Source organism: Vipera berus (genome assembly GCF_964194415.1).
Source record: "Vipera berus genome assembly, chromosome: Z".
NCBI lineage: Eukaryota > Metazoa > Chordata > Lepidosauria > Squamata > Viperidae > Vipera > Vipera berus.
The window spans coordinates 48,061,090-48,077,757 of NC_138205.1; the positions used below are offsets into that span (position 1 = coordinate 48,061,090).

At 38.1% G+C, this 16,668-nt stretch overlaps 1 protein-coding gene across 4 annotated transcripts in view; it reads right to left on the reverse strand.

The window, feature by feature from the left end:
• The window catches only part of USO1 (USO1 vesicle transport factor), a 55,392-nt gene extending 39,880 nt beyond the window's left edge, over positions 1 to 15,512 (reverse strand). For 3 of the 4 annotated variants that reach the window (XM_081344025.1, XM_081344026.1, XM_081344024.1), the window contains exons 1-4: positions 15,363 to 15,512; positions 5,975 to 6,061; positions 5,809 to 5,873; positions 4,141 to 4,220 (exon numbers count right to left, since the gene is read on the reverse strand). In XM_081344025.1, coding sequence (XP_081200151.1) covers positions 4,141 to 4,220; positions 5,809 to 5,873; positions 5,975 to 6,061; positions 15,363 to 15,428 — 298 coding nt within the window. In that variant the 5' untranslated portion in view covers positions 15,429 to 15,512. Of the gene's footprint in view, positions 1 to 137; positions 710 to 4,140; positions 4,221 to 5,808; positions 5,874 to 5,974; positions 6,062 to 15,362 lie in introns of those variants that run through there. The other variant, XM_081344027.1, reaches the window with a different exon arrangement.
• Positions 15,513 to 16,668: the final 1,156 nt, after the last annotated feature.

Sequence of the window (16,668 nt, forward strand, 5' to 3'; positions counted from 1 at the left end):
CCCATAGTTGGCTGTGTTGCTCCTGATTGTGCCATACTGGTCAGTGTCCGCCTCAATTTTAATGTTTTCCCTCCCCCCAGCTGCTCCGCCCGCTGGCCGCGCCCGTCCTGCCGCACGCGGCTGCTTAGCATCATTACCAGATCATCCCTCTCGCTGTCTTGTCCGGCAGCATCGTTAAGCTGTATGCCTCGTCCTGATCACACTGGCCTGCAGTCTCTCCCCCAATCCTGCAATGGGCCGTGCTGGTGTCTCCATTCCCCCATTCACGGTGACCTCCTGCCGTTCCGTGGGTAAGCATCCTGGATCTTTTGTACCTCTATTCATCCGGTGTAGAGGTGGTAAAAGATTTGCCCGCTCTGATGCCTTGCGCAGCTGTTTGTGCCTTCTCAGCGTTTGATATGCTGGTAGTAATTCTACATGTCAGTTGATCGAATATTGATCCAATAACCAAGCTTCTTTTAATAAGCGGCCACCTTTCGTGGAGTCCTGGGTGATGACCTCCGCCCCCGCAAAATTAAATGTATGATCACTCTCAGCTACATGCGCTCATGCTTGAGAATGCTGTTCATGTTGTCTGACCACTAACTCGTGCTCGTGGACTGTAATCCGGAGACATCTGATGATGTCAACAGAGGATTGACGAAAGTTAAGTTATTAAAAAGATTTCTCTCTATCCCAGAGTTCAGTGGCTTCATTGTGTTTTAATGAGTGTACCTGGGATTCAGGTTTTTAAGATAATTAAGGATATATATATTGTTTTTTCTGAAAACATCTCTCTCTCTCTCTCTCTCTCTCTATATATATATATATATATATGTATGTATGTATGTATATATATATATATATATATATATATATATATATATATATATATATATATATATATATATATATATATATATATATATATATATATATATATATATATATATATATATATATATATATATATATATATATATATATATATATATATATGTTAAATGCTTGTTAACTATTTAGATTACCTTGCTAGGCCCCAAACATGGGACAAATCTTTATTTCCTGTTTCGGCCTAACCGAAGGCCATCCACAGGCAGTAGTCACAATAGTGACAGCTCATATTTGTGTAAATTTTAGATTGCTAACACATATCTCCCTTGCTTCTCAGATAACAAAGTGAGATAGAGCTTGTGGCCTAGAGGTTAAAACAACTGCCTAATGTGCAATCAGCCCAGGTTCGAATCTCAGAAGGGTATGGCTGACTGATGAAAACAAATAAGTTTGAAATGCATATCAGTCTCCCTTTAATTCTTTGTTAGCAATCTAAAATTTACATATATATGTGTGTGTGTGTGTATGTGTATGTGTATATATGTATATATAATGAATAAGTATATTATTAACCAGGTGAACACTACCTTGTTTTTCTAGTTTAAAGCATGCTAATGGATCCAACTCTGTTTTAAAAGGATACTACAAAAAAGTCAATTTGCTCCTATAGATTATTCAAGGAATAACTTTCTTTAGCAATTATTTTGAAACAGCATATTAATCGAAAGCTCTTTAAGAAAAAAACAATCCAAGTATTTTACTTCAGTATCTAATATTATCCATATTTATTTCAATACCTAAAATTACTACATGATTCCCCTTAACATGAAGACCATGTCAAGTTTGTGTCAAGACATTTGTGTGCATGTAAGAAGTGTTAAAACTAATACTATTTTCTAATACTATTTTTTTCAAACAGGTGTTGTGAATAATTAATAGAATTACAATTAAATGCATTATGCTGATATACACTGTTTTTTTTACCTTCAGAATCATCTGTCAGAGCAGAGGAAAAGAGAGAAAGTTTTTTAAAAATAAAGCAACTTCTATTTAATAATGCAAAGCACAAGTGATTTTATACAACAGATGTTGAAAGGAAGAATACAAACTGGTGCTATAGAAAAGATACTTTACTCATCCTCTTCTAGTTAGAAGGGAAGGCTTAAGCCCCTCCCTTCAGATACATATTTTAACTTCAACTGACAATAGTGTAACATCTTTACAGTATGTGGTTCTTGGTGGGACTGTCACTGACTGTGAAAGGAACTTAGTCTTTAAATCCAACTATAATTCTTGGTCACTGAAGATGGAACTGAAAGAACAAAAAACCCTAGTATTCTCAGAGTTAGTTTAATTATTATTAATTATTATTATTAATTTTATTTGTATACCGCCCTTCTCCCGAAGGACTCAGGGCGGTGATGTTAAAGGGCGGTGATGTTAATGTTAAAGCCTCCTCAGTACTGATCTGTGGAGCCTCACTTTTCTATCTTATAATATTTAATGTATGTAAATGGTTCAGACCAGATCAGTATCTTCAAAAAAATTAAGATAAATTCTCACCATTGTAGCCTTTGATGTTGCTGGCACTCTGACCAGATATGCTAAGAAGAGTTGTGCTGTCTGAACATGCCATTGCAATATATTTTCTGACACACTTGCTGATGGTAAATTCCTCAAGTTTATAGGTGATAAGACTGAATATATATTTAGTATATATCTGTGGTACTGGTACATTCTAAGTACTCCATGCGTATCCAGATCATGGCAGGTTTGTTATCTAGGGTGGGAAGGGGGAATACAATCCCTTGTGCTCAGTGGAGTTTGGAACTGACAATGGGTATGAAGCAGAGGTCTAGTCTTAGCACCACCTTACCTTGATATTCTTTTCACAGAGACAGCCCCTTATTCTGTAATCTTCATAGTTAATTTGGCTACCCAAAATAGGTATGCTTTTGGGCATCTACCAAATAGGTTTGGTAGCATGGATGCTCTTAGGAAAGGATGCCCTTCACCCAACCGGGACATAATCCAAAGTGGCAACCAACTGATACAATGCATTAGCTGTCAGCCTTTGCCAAGCCCCATCTGGATGGCAAACCCAAGATGGGCAGGATAAGAATGTAATAATGCAACTGTGAAAGTTAGTTCTCAGGCAAATTTATAACAAGCCAATGAAGGGAGGATTTTTGGGTGGTGCTGCTTCGGCTCACTCTTACTGAACTCTTCCTTTTCAGTGGTTCTCAAAATCTCCCAAAGCCCTTCCACTTTGGTCCTATTTGTAGGAATCTTAATAGTTCCAGAACTACTGGTTCGGATGTCATAAGTCTGTCTTCTGTGCTACCAAAAGCATGCCTATCAATTAGTAGATTTTGGCATAGCCAGGTGTCTAGAGATTAAGATTTCCTTTGGGTTGATGTTGAGTCCCAGATGCAGGATCCGCTACACAGGCATTCTCCCAATATTGCGAAAGCAATTTACAGTATTTTGTTTCTTATTGGGCCTATTTAATAAAACAGCAGTTCCAATCCTTCACATCAACATAGTACTGTGGATCTTTTTAAATTACTTTCTCTAACATGAAACGTTTAAAAAAAAGCAAAAGGGTAAAGCTGGCAACTTTAAATAAGACAAAAAGAAACACAATGAAATGTGGCTATCAGTAGAACAAAATAATTTGAAACTAGAATGAAATGAGAACCTTTAATTTTAGAAATTCCAACATAATTACTTTACTTAGTTTGATTTATAAGCATTCAAATTGATTTCTGTGACCATTGGCTTCAGCATATACTTCTTGAATTTAAAACAATGCTCTTGGATGCTGCTTATTTAGGTAACACTACATTAAAAAGAAAACATGCAAATCCAAAACAAAAATTCCTAAAGACTAAAGCAAAATTTTTTTTAGCTTGGATGCAACCCTAAACTATGATCTATAACTACATGAACTTCACAAGCCTGGGGTACTCTATTTTTCCTCACTTCTTTGTAGCTGCACTTGAGAAGGACTCAATATATCCCATCCAATAACCATTTTGCAAAAATGGGGTGTGTGTTACATCCTGGATTATATCTTGTTTTTTTCTGAAATAGTCACAGTACCTCAAGTTCATATACAGAAAGCTTTTTTCAACTTAAAACTGGATTTATATGCATCACATTTCCTCTGGCCATTATAGAGGTGACAGCAACTGAGCCAAAATGTAATGCAGCCTTGCACATCTAAAGCAGATCACTATAATTTAAAAAAAAGTTACTTCACCAAATTAAATAAAATTAAGTAAACTCTATTTGTTAAGTATATATTAAAAATAAACTACTTACCTTGTTCTTCCTCTTCCAAATCATTGGACATGATATTACAGAGGGTATCCAAAGCATAACCAATTATTTCCGAATCTGAACTATGAATAAAAGAACAAACTCTCATTGAATATACTGCATATAATACCAACACTGCAAATAATATAATTATATAATCTGATTTCATTTCCACGCTTATTGCAAAGTCCCCAATACTCGATAAGGAGTATGATCAGGAATTCTACTACAGGTAGCCTTTGCATACTGACTGCAATAGCAACTGACAACTCTGTCATTACACAATGTGGTCTAAAAAGAAAAATAATATCACTGTGCCAGACTTATGAGAGCAGTGTGGTAGTTCTGGCTGTGTTGTAAGTGAATCAACTGTGGTCATTAAGTACAATGTCATGTGATCATAATTTATGACTTCCTGCCTGCTTTCCCATTGACTTTCCTTGTTGGAAGACAATTGTGAAGGTCACAAATGGAGATTATGTTACTGTGGGATGCTGTGACCATCATAAATACATAAAGGTAAAGGTTCCCCCGCAAATGTGTGCTAGTCGTTTCCAACTCTAGGGGCCGGTGCTCATCTCTGTTTCAAAGCCGAAGAGCCAGCGCTTGTCAAGGACGTCTCCGTGGTCATATGGCCGGCATAACTAGACGCCAAAGGCGCACAGAACGCTGTTACCATCCCACCATAGTGGTCCCTATTTTTCTACTTGCATTTTTACGTGCTTTCAAACTGCTAGGTTGGCAGAAGCTGGGACGAGTAACAGGCGCTCACTCTGTTACGCCGCACTCAGGATTCGACCCGCCAAACTGCCGACCTTCTGATCGACAAGCTCAGCGTCCTAACCCAATGGCTGGATTTCAATCAAGTGACCTATCACTGGTACAAAGGCTGAAACTTCAAGGACCTGTTAGTTATAGTTTAATTATTCAGTTCATTATTCAAATTGTTGTTGAACAAATGATGAGTAAGCAAGAAACACCTGTCCCATGCATTCCAGGTCAATTTTCTTAATGTAAATAATTTGTTAATTACACTGATAATTTCTGAAGCTTCTTGAATTTACTAAAGTAGAATGAGATATACACATTATTGCAGAAAAACTGGGCAGATACTGATCAATTTTTTTTTAATTTATTTTTTTTTTATAACATTTATATACCGCCCTATTCCCTGAGGACTCAGGGCGGTTTACAGGGAATTAAAAAATCCACCATACAAAAGTTAAAAAACCAAATTAAAAAATATTAAATTGACCCTGTATACTTAAAACCCCAGTTAAAAATTTCTCCTCAGCCTGGGCCTGAGAGCTCAAAGAGCCAGGTCTTCAGGCCCCGGCGGAATGATCGGAGGTCGGGGGCAGTCCTCAGCTCCACCGGCAGCTGGTTCCAGAGGGCAGGCGCTCCCACTGAGAAGGCCCTATCCCTGGGTGTCACCCGCCGGCAATCTCTCACCGGCGGCACCCTGAGCAGACCCTCCCTGTGGGAGCGCACTGGGCGAAGGGCGTTTGATGCCGGCAGCAGGTGTTCCCTCAAATAGCCCGGACCCAGGCCATGATTCATGATTCTCATGAATATATTACGTGCATTTTAATCATAATTCAATTTCATAATTCAGATTTTATTATTGGAAGATCCTATTTGTATATTTTAAAATAATCTGGCAAATCTTACCGGTCTGTTTGGAGAACATGTATAAGATGAGGCATAGCTTGAATCCCCACTTCCAAACGATATTTCTGCCAGGAACAGAGCAAGTATTCAAAAAAATGTTATCATGTTCTACCAATCTAGATGCCAAATGCACATGAAATTTTATTAGAAAAAAACACATATCTACCTTTGAAAGAGATTTAAGGGCACGTACAGCATCTCTACGATCATCAAGTAAGGTGGAAGATGCCACTCTATCACACAATTTTTGAATCTGTAACAGAAATAAAATGATTCAGAAACTAGAGTTCTAAAATGCTGAAATTCAAGATTTATAGCTTAGAATTTATTCCTATTTTCTCACTGTAATCAAAATTAAACATGGTATAATTTACATGTTAGTTTAAAAAGAATATGAATTTATGCACAATTTTATAAATATGAATTCATTTGAAATTATGTGCTACATGGTTTCATACATAGAGAAGTGCAAACCTATAGTACAGCATAGTTGATATTGACTTAATGTTTTGTATGAATCGAATTGCTTTAACCTTTTGGGCACCAGGGACTGGTGCCATGGAGAAAGGTTTTTCCGTGGACCAGAGAGGGTATGGTTTTGAATACTGCCTGCATCTCGAGGATGGAGCAGTTTGTGTGGCCTGGTGGCTGGCATGCTGCGGACCGATACCGGTCCACGAACAGGGGGTTGGGGACCCCTGCTTTAAGGAACCTTGAAGGTCTTCTAGTCCAGCCCCCTGCTCAAGCAGGAGACCCTATACCACTTCAGGCAAATGACTGTCCAGTCTCTTCTTAAAAATCTCCAGTGATGAAGCACCCACAACTTCTGAAGGCAAGCTGTTCCACTGGTTAATTGTTCTCACTGTTAGAAAGTTTCTCCTTAATTCCAGGTTAATTCCTTGATCAGTTTCCATCCATTGTAATATATTTATTTCAAAGTTCTCTGTGCTGGCATTTAAAAGAATATGCCTGTTGATGATCACAGCCATACTAAAGTTATGAAACAAATCAGAAGAATTATTTACCATTGAATTCTTTTTCCCCTCATGTGAGTCTTACACTGGAACCTAAGCTTTATTACTCCATATTTTTAAAAGAATCACAACCAACACATTTCAACAGTAAAAAGCAAGCAATTTTTTTTTAGTTTTAAATCATTCTAAGAAGATAAATTTATGATAACCATATGTTTGCTTCTTGCAGGTAAAAGCTGGGCATTACAGGGAAAGCTTACAAGACAAACAAGAATTACCGTAAATAATCTGCCTTCATTCATTTCTCCTCCTCTCTGACTTGAAATCTACCAACAATTATTCATTTTTCCCCAGGAAAAAGGATTCATGATGTCATTTAAACCTTAACAATTGTGAAATATATATATTATAAATTACAACTGCTTTTTGTGTAGTACTTGTCAGTATTTTCTTTGTCAGCTCAGGTCCCTGTTACTTGTGAACATCATCTACTGCAGTTGGAATTTTCCCTTCTAATAGGGAGGGGAAGTCTATAGTTCCATACACTGAAAAAGATGGCCTTCTCAGTAACAGTTCCCTCACTCAGGAACAGCCACAAGTTTTTATCATCTTAACATTTAGAAACGCAGAACTATTATTTTCCAGAAATTTTGGTGAAAAAACTTAGTCAGCAGAAATATTTACAATATGCTCAGAACATAAGCAAAATGTTGTTTATGCCTTGTATGTAACAATATTATCAAAGGTCACAGCATATTATCTTCTACTCAACAATCATACTGAGTTTATTTTTCAGTAATCCTATGTGGATGAACCAACTGAAAGAAATGCTTCCCACTTATTTTTTTTAGTCATGTTTAAAATCAAGTTACAAAAAGAAAAAAAAATAAGTAACAAAAACAAGCTATGCGTTACTCTAGCATCTCTTTGTAAGTTACTCTAAAAAGGCTCTTGTATTCTTTTACACATATGCTTTAGGCTTAGTGCATATGTGTAAAGGAATACAAGAGTCTTTTTAGAGTAAATTACTAAAAGCTAAAAGTCATGTACATGTTCTTTAGTGGTAATGTCTGTTTTTTTCATAATTATGGAGGATTAGAGTGTATACTGAAGTTGTGTTGTTTTTAAGGTTGCTTTAATCAATTCTTCAGGGGAGAAGATTCTAGAAAGATCAATGTGAATACAGATATTAAAATATAAGAGAACTGGGATTTCCGGTATGCCACACAGCCGCTATGGATGGCTGGGAGACTTGCTCCTTTCCCCCCCGTCCAGTTTCGCATCGCTGGAGGGCCCTGAAAAGGGCCGAAAGTCGCCCTGAAGAGGCAACCAGCAAGGAGGGGCCTCGCTGGATCGCAGGAGAGCAGCAACTCTCCCGTTGGACCTGGCGATCCCTCCAAACAGGTGGACGAAAGGACCGGCCATTATCCCACTGTCCCAAGGCTGTGAACAGCCGAAGTCACATTTTCCATCAGGCAACTCTTAAAGCAACACGGAAGAGACTGGGTGAGATCTACCTCTTTTACATCCTAACTACTTTCTGTACCTCCTTAAGCTGCTAAGCATCTTCCCCCCTGCAGTGAGGGAAGGGGGATTTCAGCCCTCCCTCCAGAAAGAGCGGGCAACTAAATACCCAAGGGCGTTTTAAATGTTGAAAAAGTAACTGAATCCCAATTGGAACTTTATTTCTCAAAGCATGTGGATTGAAAGATTTTTCATTTCCTATTCTTCATTGTCTACTTCTGTTGGAAATCTGGATTCTTTCTTATGAAAAAAAGAAAGAAAAACTGAAAAGATTAAGACAACTTTGGGACTCAAAGGGAAACCTTAAAAGGGGCCTGGCTGACTGTCCAGTGAAATAGATAAGATACATAACCTTGAGAACTTTGAAACAACAGCTGTGAAAGGCTTTGTGTTCCCTATCTAGAAAAAAAATCTTTCTTTTGGATTTTCTAAGTGTAAAGCCTTTAGTTTAAAATACCAACATGGAAGACCAGGAACAAAATTTATGTATAGATGAAGATCAACAAAATCTTGCTATGTTAAAAACACTAATCCAAATTCTTACCACAACCAATGAAATACTAAGAAGCTATGTGAAGGAACAAGAAGACAGCCCAGATATGAAAGCCCAAACTTTGACCACAATTAAAGAACCATCTATACAAAATACAATAGAAAAAATGAAACATTCAAGTACCATGACAGAAGAATCTACTATTAAACAAATACTGATATTTGAAAATCCAGAAAAGAGATTGACAACCTGGAAAAAGGAAAAGGTTTCTTATACAACTCAGAAGGAACTAGAGGATCTAGAAAAAGAACAGTTGGATGAGAAGACAAACAATTCAGAACAACTACATCGATATGGAAGAATAAAGAGACAACCCACTAGACCTACAAGTCCTCTCAAAAAAATGGCGATCGGATGGTTTTGCCAATATCAATTAATATACATGATATTACAAGGAGATTGGTTCGATGACCCAAAAACAAGGACATGGAAGATGATTTGGCAAAGGAAAAAAGCTAGAATAAGACTCAAGAAGAATGGAGTTTCGACCATCTTATTGAAATCTGAAACAGAATGTACTTAAATAGATAAGATGTGTACGTTGAACACAAGACATTGTTATGAACTAAGATAAAGAAAAAATTTTGGTAATTAAAATTTAGCAGTATAAATATTAATAGCTAATTTGAATATTGATTTGTGCATAAAGGTCATGTAAAGGTCAATAATGTAGATAAGCTAAAAATTATCGTTGAAAGTAATAAATAGGTCTATATGGAATGTTAAAAACGAAAATTATCAGTTTAGGCAAGAGCAGATATAAAGAGGAGAGGAAGCATTAAATATTGAAATAAAAAGAAATTTTGATTACTACTTAAAAAAACAACTGAAAATTAGCAAAAAGGATATCATATTGTATCCTTAACTTGTTGACATAGAGGGTGAACAGGATGTGTATTTTGAATATTAGATTTTGTGAGGAATGGTGATAGATGAATTGGGAGTATACTAAAAATCTTGGGAATCATAAATATCAAACGTTAAATCTAAATGTTAGTGGAAATTAAAATTGATAAATCTATTAGGTCATTGATTGTCTAAGTTTGTATGTGAAAACAATTAGAATACGTGTAAACTAAAAACTATGGATATATGTAAGAAAGTTATTTCTATGTGATGGATAGGATAAAACGTCTTTTAATTTACAAATAGACAGTATATATGAAGGGAAAAAGAGAGGAAATTTATGGTAGCAATTTGAAATCTGTACTAATGATATTTGTATGTAATTGAATTACTACTACCCATTCACAAATATGTGAATGTAATATCAGAAAATCAATAAAATTTGTATAAAAAATAAACTATAAGAGAACTATATTAAAAGGCAGGATGTAGGGGAAAAATTAAAATCCATCCTTTTAGGAAATTGTGTTCTCTGATTTGCTTATATGTTTTACCATTGCTTTTTTCTAAAAAAAAAAAAGGTGCCAGAACTCAGAGGTGCTGTCACTGGGAGCGATGCCGGTGTCTTGCTACGGAGTCACCGCCCATCCTTTACACCCCCGCCCCTGCGGCTTGGAGCCACATGCTGTGGGGATTCCCCTCCCCGCAGTTGCCACGCCGTGGCCCATGCTGAGCCCCCATCCGGAGCTGCTCCAAACCTCGACCCAGAGCTGTGTTCCTTGTGGCAGTGGTCTCCGGCACCAAACAGCCTCTTTCCAACCACATCCAGAAAAATTTGTAACAAACATTGGAATTCTCAAGGCCATGTTTGGTATTTCCCAGCAATCTGTTACTGGAAGGAAAAAGCAATCCCTGCTGCGTTACTGATCCCAGAGAAGCATTTGCATGTATGCAGGTATCCTTAGGGTGCCATAGTTATGGATGAGAAATATTGCTTGCAAAGTTGGCATTTCTGGATGTAATACAGATATTTTGGACTTATTTTTGTTTCTTTGCATGTTTGATATTTTTAAAAAGGCATGTGCTACTGACTACACTTATGCACATATGTAACATCTTTTGCTAGGATACATGACCACTGCTTGTCCAGAATGTGAAAAGTGAAAGATTGTGACTAAACAAAATTAATGTACAGATAATACCACCAGAAATTATTTTAGCCTTTTTAATAAATGTTATTATTGATGTTAAGCTCATCAAGGAAAACATCATATATTGTTATGTATCTACTGGGTTAATTATTTAAAGACTGAAGTGCAACATAACTAGATTCTAAATAATCTATTTTTCAAAACATACAACAGACCAAACAGTAAAAGTAAAGTCCAAATTAAGAATATTTCATTCTTAAGAATTGTTTAATTTAAAGTGGTTTAGTTGTAATAGATGGTTATAGATTCAAAATAGTTTTCAAGAGTGTACAACAGATACTTTTTTTTCTAGCATCAACTAAATTAGACATATTGAGAAAAATGTTTCTCATTTCTTTCCTGTTACCTTTATTTATTTCATTGCAGAGATGTTAACATAGGAAATAGATTATTTTGTTATCTAGTTTTACCTTCCAAAAGACAGAAGCAGATGAAAAATGTGAGGTTCTTTCCTGTTGGCTTTTTTGAATTAGCTGTTTTAGATTCTAAAAGTTTAGTTCCTAAAGAAGTAACCCTGTAAATAATTTTAATGTCCTCCTCTAGTGCAGGCTCTTTTATGACTCAAAGACTTCAACTCCCAGAATTCCTGAGCCAGCATGGCTCAGCTTGGAAACCTCTCTCTTTCCCCTCAGTGTGGCTGGCTTAGGATTTCTGGGAGTTGAAGTCCATGAGTCATAAAAAAGAGCCAAGATTGCCTACTCCTAAAGCCAATAGAGGGAGCTTTTTTTTTTTTTTTTGCAAAAAAAGCTGCTAGAACGCCGTTCTGAGCATTCTATGAGAAAAAAACCCTGTGTTTTACTACTTGTAAGTGCACATTTGATCTTCTACTTTAATATAATTTTAGAGGATTATTTATAGCACCTTGTTTTTCATTGAAAGTAATCCCAAAGTAAAGTAAAATAGTACTTATGAAATGCATGAGAAGTTTTTAGATTTACAGAATCTAATAAGTTTTAAAAATTAGAATCCAGGGTTCTACTAGACTAGAAATTCAACAAACACACCTAGGTTGAAACTTACTGGTATCTCATGGAGCAATATGCTACCTACTGAAATTATAACCAATTATCTGTACAAATCTCTATTTAATTTGCTGTATTAAAGCAGGGCTTTTCAACCAGTAGTATGCGTACCACCTCTGGTACATTGGCACTTGGCAGCCAAGTGTTAGTGGGGGGAGGGAACGAGCCAAAGCGGCGCAGCACAGGACTTGGTGTGAGAGTCTTCAGGAGCTGCAGGGCTGCTGGGGCAAGGCAAAGGCCCCAGGATCAGCACTTCCAGAAGAGAGAGGAGGAGGAGGGGTGCAGAGACAGGAAGAAATATAAAAGGAGGCAGTTTGGGTGGAAGAGGGAGAGAGAGAAAAAAGGTGCAGCCTTGGGAGAAGGAGGAAGAGTAAGCTGGAGCTGCACCGAAGGTAAAAGGAGGGCGAGGGGAGGACAAAAAACAGGCCGGGCGCGCACACAGGTGGCAGTGACAAACAGGTAAGAAACGCAGCTGGGGAAGGGCTGTAGCATGAGAGTCCATGTTATCTGTGCTACACTGTCCAGCCCCCTCCCAGCCTGCCCAATTTTGGCAGGCAGCGACGCGTTCTCCTCACTGTGCGGAGAGGCTGGGTTGGGCCGGGCAAACTGGCGACATGCCGAACTGCCTGGGCGTGTGCAGAGGCAGCAGTGAGCAAATGTGCCTGGCGTCCTGGGTGAAATGGAAGCACTTAGAACAGGGGTGTCAAACTCAATTTCATTGAGGGCCGCATCAGCTTTGGAGTTGCCCTCAGGGGGCTGGGTGGGTATGGCCTGGGTGGGTGTGGCCTACTGGGTGGGCGTGGCTAGAGTGCATATGGCCTACTGGGTGGGCGTGGCCAGCTCTACATCGTTCGCATCAAGGGTGCCTATGGGGGCCTGGGCAGGAGTGGGACAGATCTGAGGGTCTCTGGCAGAAGGAGGGTCTCTGGGCCAGGGCCAAGGCAGTGGGGGCCATTCCCTCACTGTTTCCAGGATGGCTTCGCGGGCCACATGAAACCAGTTTGCGGGCCGGATCCGGCCCCCGGGCCTTGTGTTTGACATGTCTGACTTAGAACATGGTAAGCCTGTGCTCGCCACCGCCTCTGTGCGCACCCAGGCAGGTTCGGAATGTCACTGGTTTGCCTCACCTGGCCCAGCTGCTCTGCACGGTGAGAACTGCTGCCTGCCAGTAACATGGACTCTCATGCCACTCCCAGTGTCCCCTCCCCCCGGAGTCCATGGATGTGTGAAGTGGGTGAGGGCCATTTGCTGATCTCCTTCAGGAGATGTTTGTTTTTCTCCTTTCCTCATTACAAATATCTTCCTGCCACTCTGCTCTTAACGCTGTGTGGCTCTTGTCCAGCAATTTACAGTGGCCTTTCAAGCCATGGCCACCGGCAGCACAGCCATGCTGGCAGCCTGTCCCCCTCCCCTTGTCCCTACCTAGGCAGGGAAGATGGGAGGGAGGGAGGGAAGGAACAGACAACGGGAGGGACTTCGCTTGTCAAAAAGTTGCAAAAGGTGATCACATGACCCTGGGACACTGTGACCATCGTAAGTATGAATCAGTTAACAAGCATCTGAATGTAAATCACATGACTCTGGGGATGCTGCAACTGTCATAAGTGTGAAAAATAAGTGTGAAAAAGTCACTTTTTCAGTGCTATTGTAACTTCAACGTCATTAAGTGATTTGTTGTAAGTTGAGAACTACCTGTACTTTATCACTTTTTTCCTTTTTTTTTGGTCATCAAGGTTTTGACACCTTGCTAGGTGACTGGTAGTACTTGGATATTACCATATCCTAAAAGTGGTACAATCGGTGAAAAGCTCTGTATTAGAGAATGTAAGGTAGTTAGGTGTAAATGCTATCTTGTGCTATTGCTGTTAAAATCCATCAACACCATAACAACTGTACATAAGGACAGTTTTTCCCCCCCATGCTTTCACTCTGTTTAACAACTAACTCCTACAACACTTCAAAATACATAGTAAAGCTGTATTATTATGATATTTATCTTTCCTATTACCTATCCATTTCTTGTCATGACTATAACTTTGCTGTTTGTATCTTACAATTTATATTGGGGTTTTTTTAGTATCCTAGTATGATTTATGTTTTTGCTTAGTATTGTATGACTATCCCTGTTTATTTATTATGATTATGAAGTGTTGTATTTCAAGATTTATGACGTATTTCAAGATTTCATGTTGTATATGATTATCACTATTACTTTTATGTACATAGAGAGCTTATGCACCGGAGACAAATTCCTTGTGTCCAACCACACTTGGCCAACAAAGAATTCTATCCTATACTATCCCATCCCATCCCAAAACAATGGCAAATAAGAAATTAGTGATTTTTTTTGCAAATAATCCAGATCCAATTACCAATAAAACCCAGTATCTTGCTATCACCCCAAATTAAAATATTCATACTTCTTTCTGAACACAAAACATGACATATACAAACAAGGTACAGCAACTGTGAGGAAAATGTGGGAAGCAATTTGTTAGTGCTCTCCTCTAAGTCAATTCAATTCCCATAATATATGTATTATTTTAGCAACAATGCAGATGTGATTTGGTATTCCAGGATATTTTTATTTTATTTTTAATATTATTTTTATTTTTCCAGCTTAGTATAGCCCTAATATATCTTGGTAGTCCTGTATCAGGTACTAAGGCTGACTTTGCTGAGGCTTCTTTTTAGGTCAGCCAAGTTTGGCTAGGTGCTATCATTTAGCTGGGCAAAAAGATATAAAATGTTTGAATATGTGTTTCAGATTATTTTTTCTGGTCTTATGTGTTCTTATTGTCAATATAAATTCAAAAACCTTTGCACAGAAATACGTACTGTACTACAATATTTGTCAAACGAAAATAAATTTCTTTCTTAGGAACAACTATAATAATAGAAGTCCTCTCTTCTTGGACTCACTGCTGAAATGACACTAGATTTTTTTTTAAAAAAAGACATAGGAGACCCAGGAGACATTTGTTTTATAAGAGGCGACTGCAGCACTGATCTTTAGCTTACAGAAACTAAGGTGGCAAATTAAGCAAAATAAATGGTAATGGTTAAAATTCAGCCCCTCCGCTCGTTAATTTTCAAATATATACGTACTGTACTAAATACAGTATTTACCAGGCTTTATCACCCCAGGCAGAATTTCATTGTGATATATTTTGTTTACGTGGACAGTCTCCTTTACATATTATTATAAAGAAACGCACACAACACAGACGGATTACCTCGAAGGTATTGCCACCCTCAAGCTTCTGTCAAAGCTCTGCAAAAGCAGCGAAAACGCCGCGCGGTGTGCCAAGGGTACAACGTGGGTCTGTAAAGCAGGGCTTTTGCCGGGAAGAGAGTCCTACGAGTCACCATGCAGAGAGAGAGTCCTAAACCAGAACTTTCTTCATCACACTGTTCAACTTACCGTGTCAGCTCCGGACGGCTGAGGTCCAGCGGTCTGGCCGCCCATGACGCCCCGTAAGAAATTCATTTTGTCTCCGTGGGCTCTCTCTCTCTCTCTCAGCGGTCCTTAGGCCGCGACTCCCCACTAGGTCCCCGTCAACTACCGTCAGCATTAACTTTAATGCGCTTGCGTTAAGACGTGGCACCACGGTAGTCATCATAGAGATAGAAACTAATAGTTGTAGGAAGAACTTCCGTTTTTAGTAGATCTTTCTAAACTTGTATGGCATGCGGTTAAGGCATCTGAGTTTTAGTCCAATTCCGAACGCGAAACTCGTATTATTTCTAAAGCAAAACGGCTTTTATGTTGTGTTTCGTCATTTTAGATATTCAACATTTAAAATGCAATCAAATCAATGGAAAGCAAGGTGGTTTTACCATTAAATTCTGAATATTTGGCTAGAAAGGAAAGCATTGGAGCAAGGCCAATGAAGGGTGAACTTTTCTGTAATTCAAGGGATATTTTTAATAACGTTCTGGCAAATAAGAATTCAAACTAGCTTCGCATCATATCTTAATATGTTATTAGGGCAACTGGTTAAGAATAGTCCTAAGACATTGAGGGGACGCCCCATCTGCAGAATGGGGAGACAATGGTCGATGTTTTTAAAAGTTAAAAACTAAAACTTTGAAATTCAGTTTCTGAATTCGTCACAATATCTTAGATTGCTCCATTAATTTTGGTGGACATTTCTCAGAAAGGGAAAATGTCTTCCAGTAGGAAGAGATGAAATACTATAAATATTAATGTTCAAGAAAAACAAAAAAACTATTAAATGCTGTGAAACAATTGAACGATGAGGCAGCAATAGGAGATAGTGTAACTGAAACAACGCTAAAATATAAAGGCTAGCTAGTTTATATGCAGATCAATAATGCCATAGTGTTGAGTATGTTGGCAGTTAATTTTAGATAGATTGTGTGAGGGAACAAGAATATGAATCTGAAAATTAATTTACTGAAAATCAAGGTAGTTGCATTTGACAGGGAAAATTAACTGTTTCAAGTTACACAGAAATAATGAAAAATTACCAAGTAAATTAATTTGTATTCATCAATAAAATGTTTGTTGAATAAATACCTAGATAAATTAATCTGGTAAAAGAGAGTGGATAGTATGTAGTTTGTTACAATGAGTGAACATTAAAATAAGGTAACAGGAGGCTTTATAACATCCCTGTCAGTTATCCAGTCAACATTTGAAAACCTCCAATGATGGAGCACCCAGAATTCTGGGAGGCAAGCTATTTCATTGATTAACTGTTCTC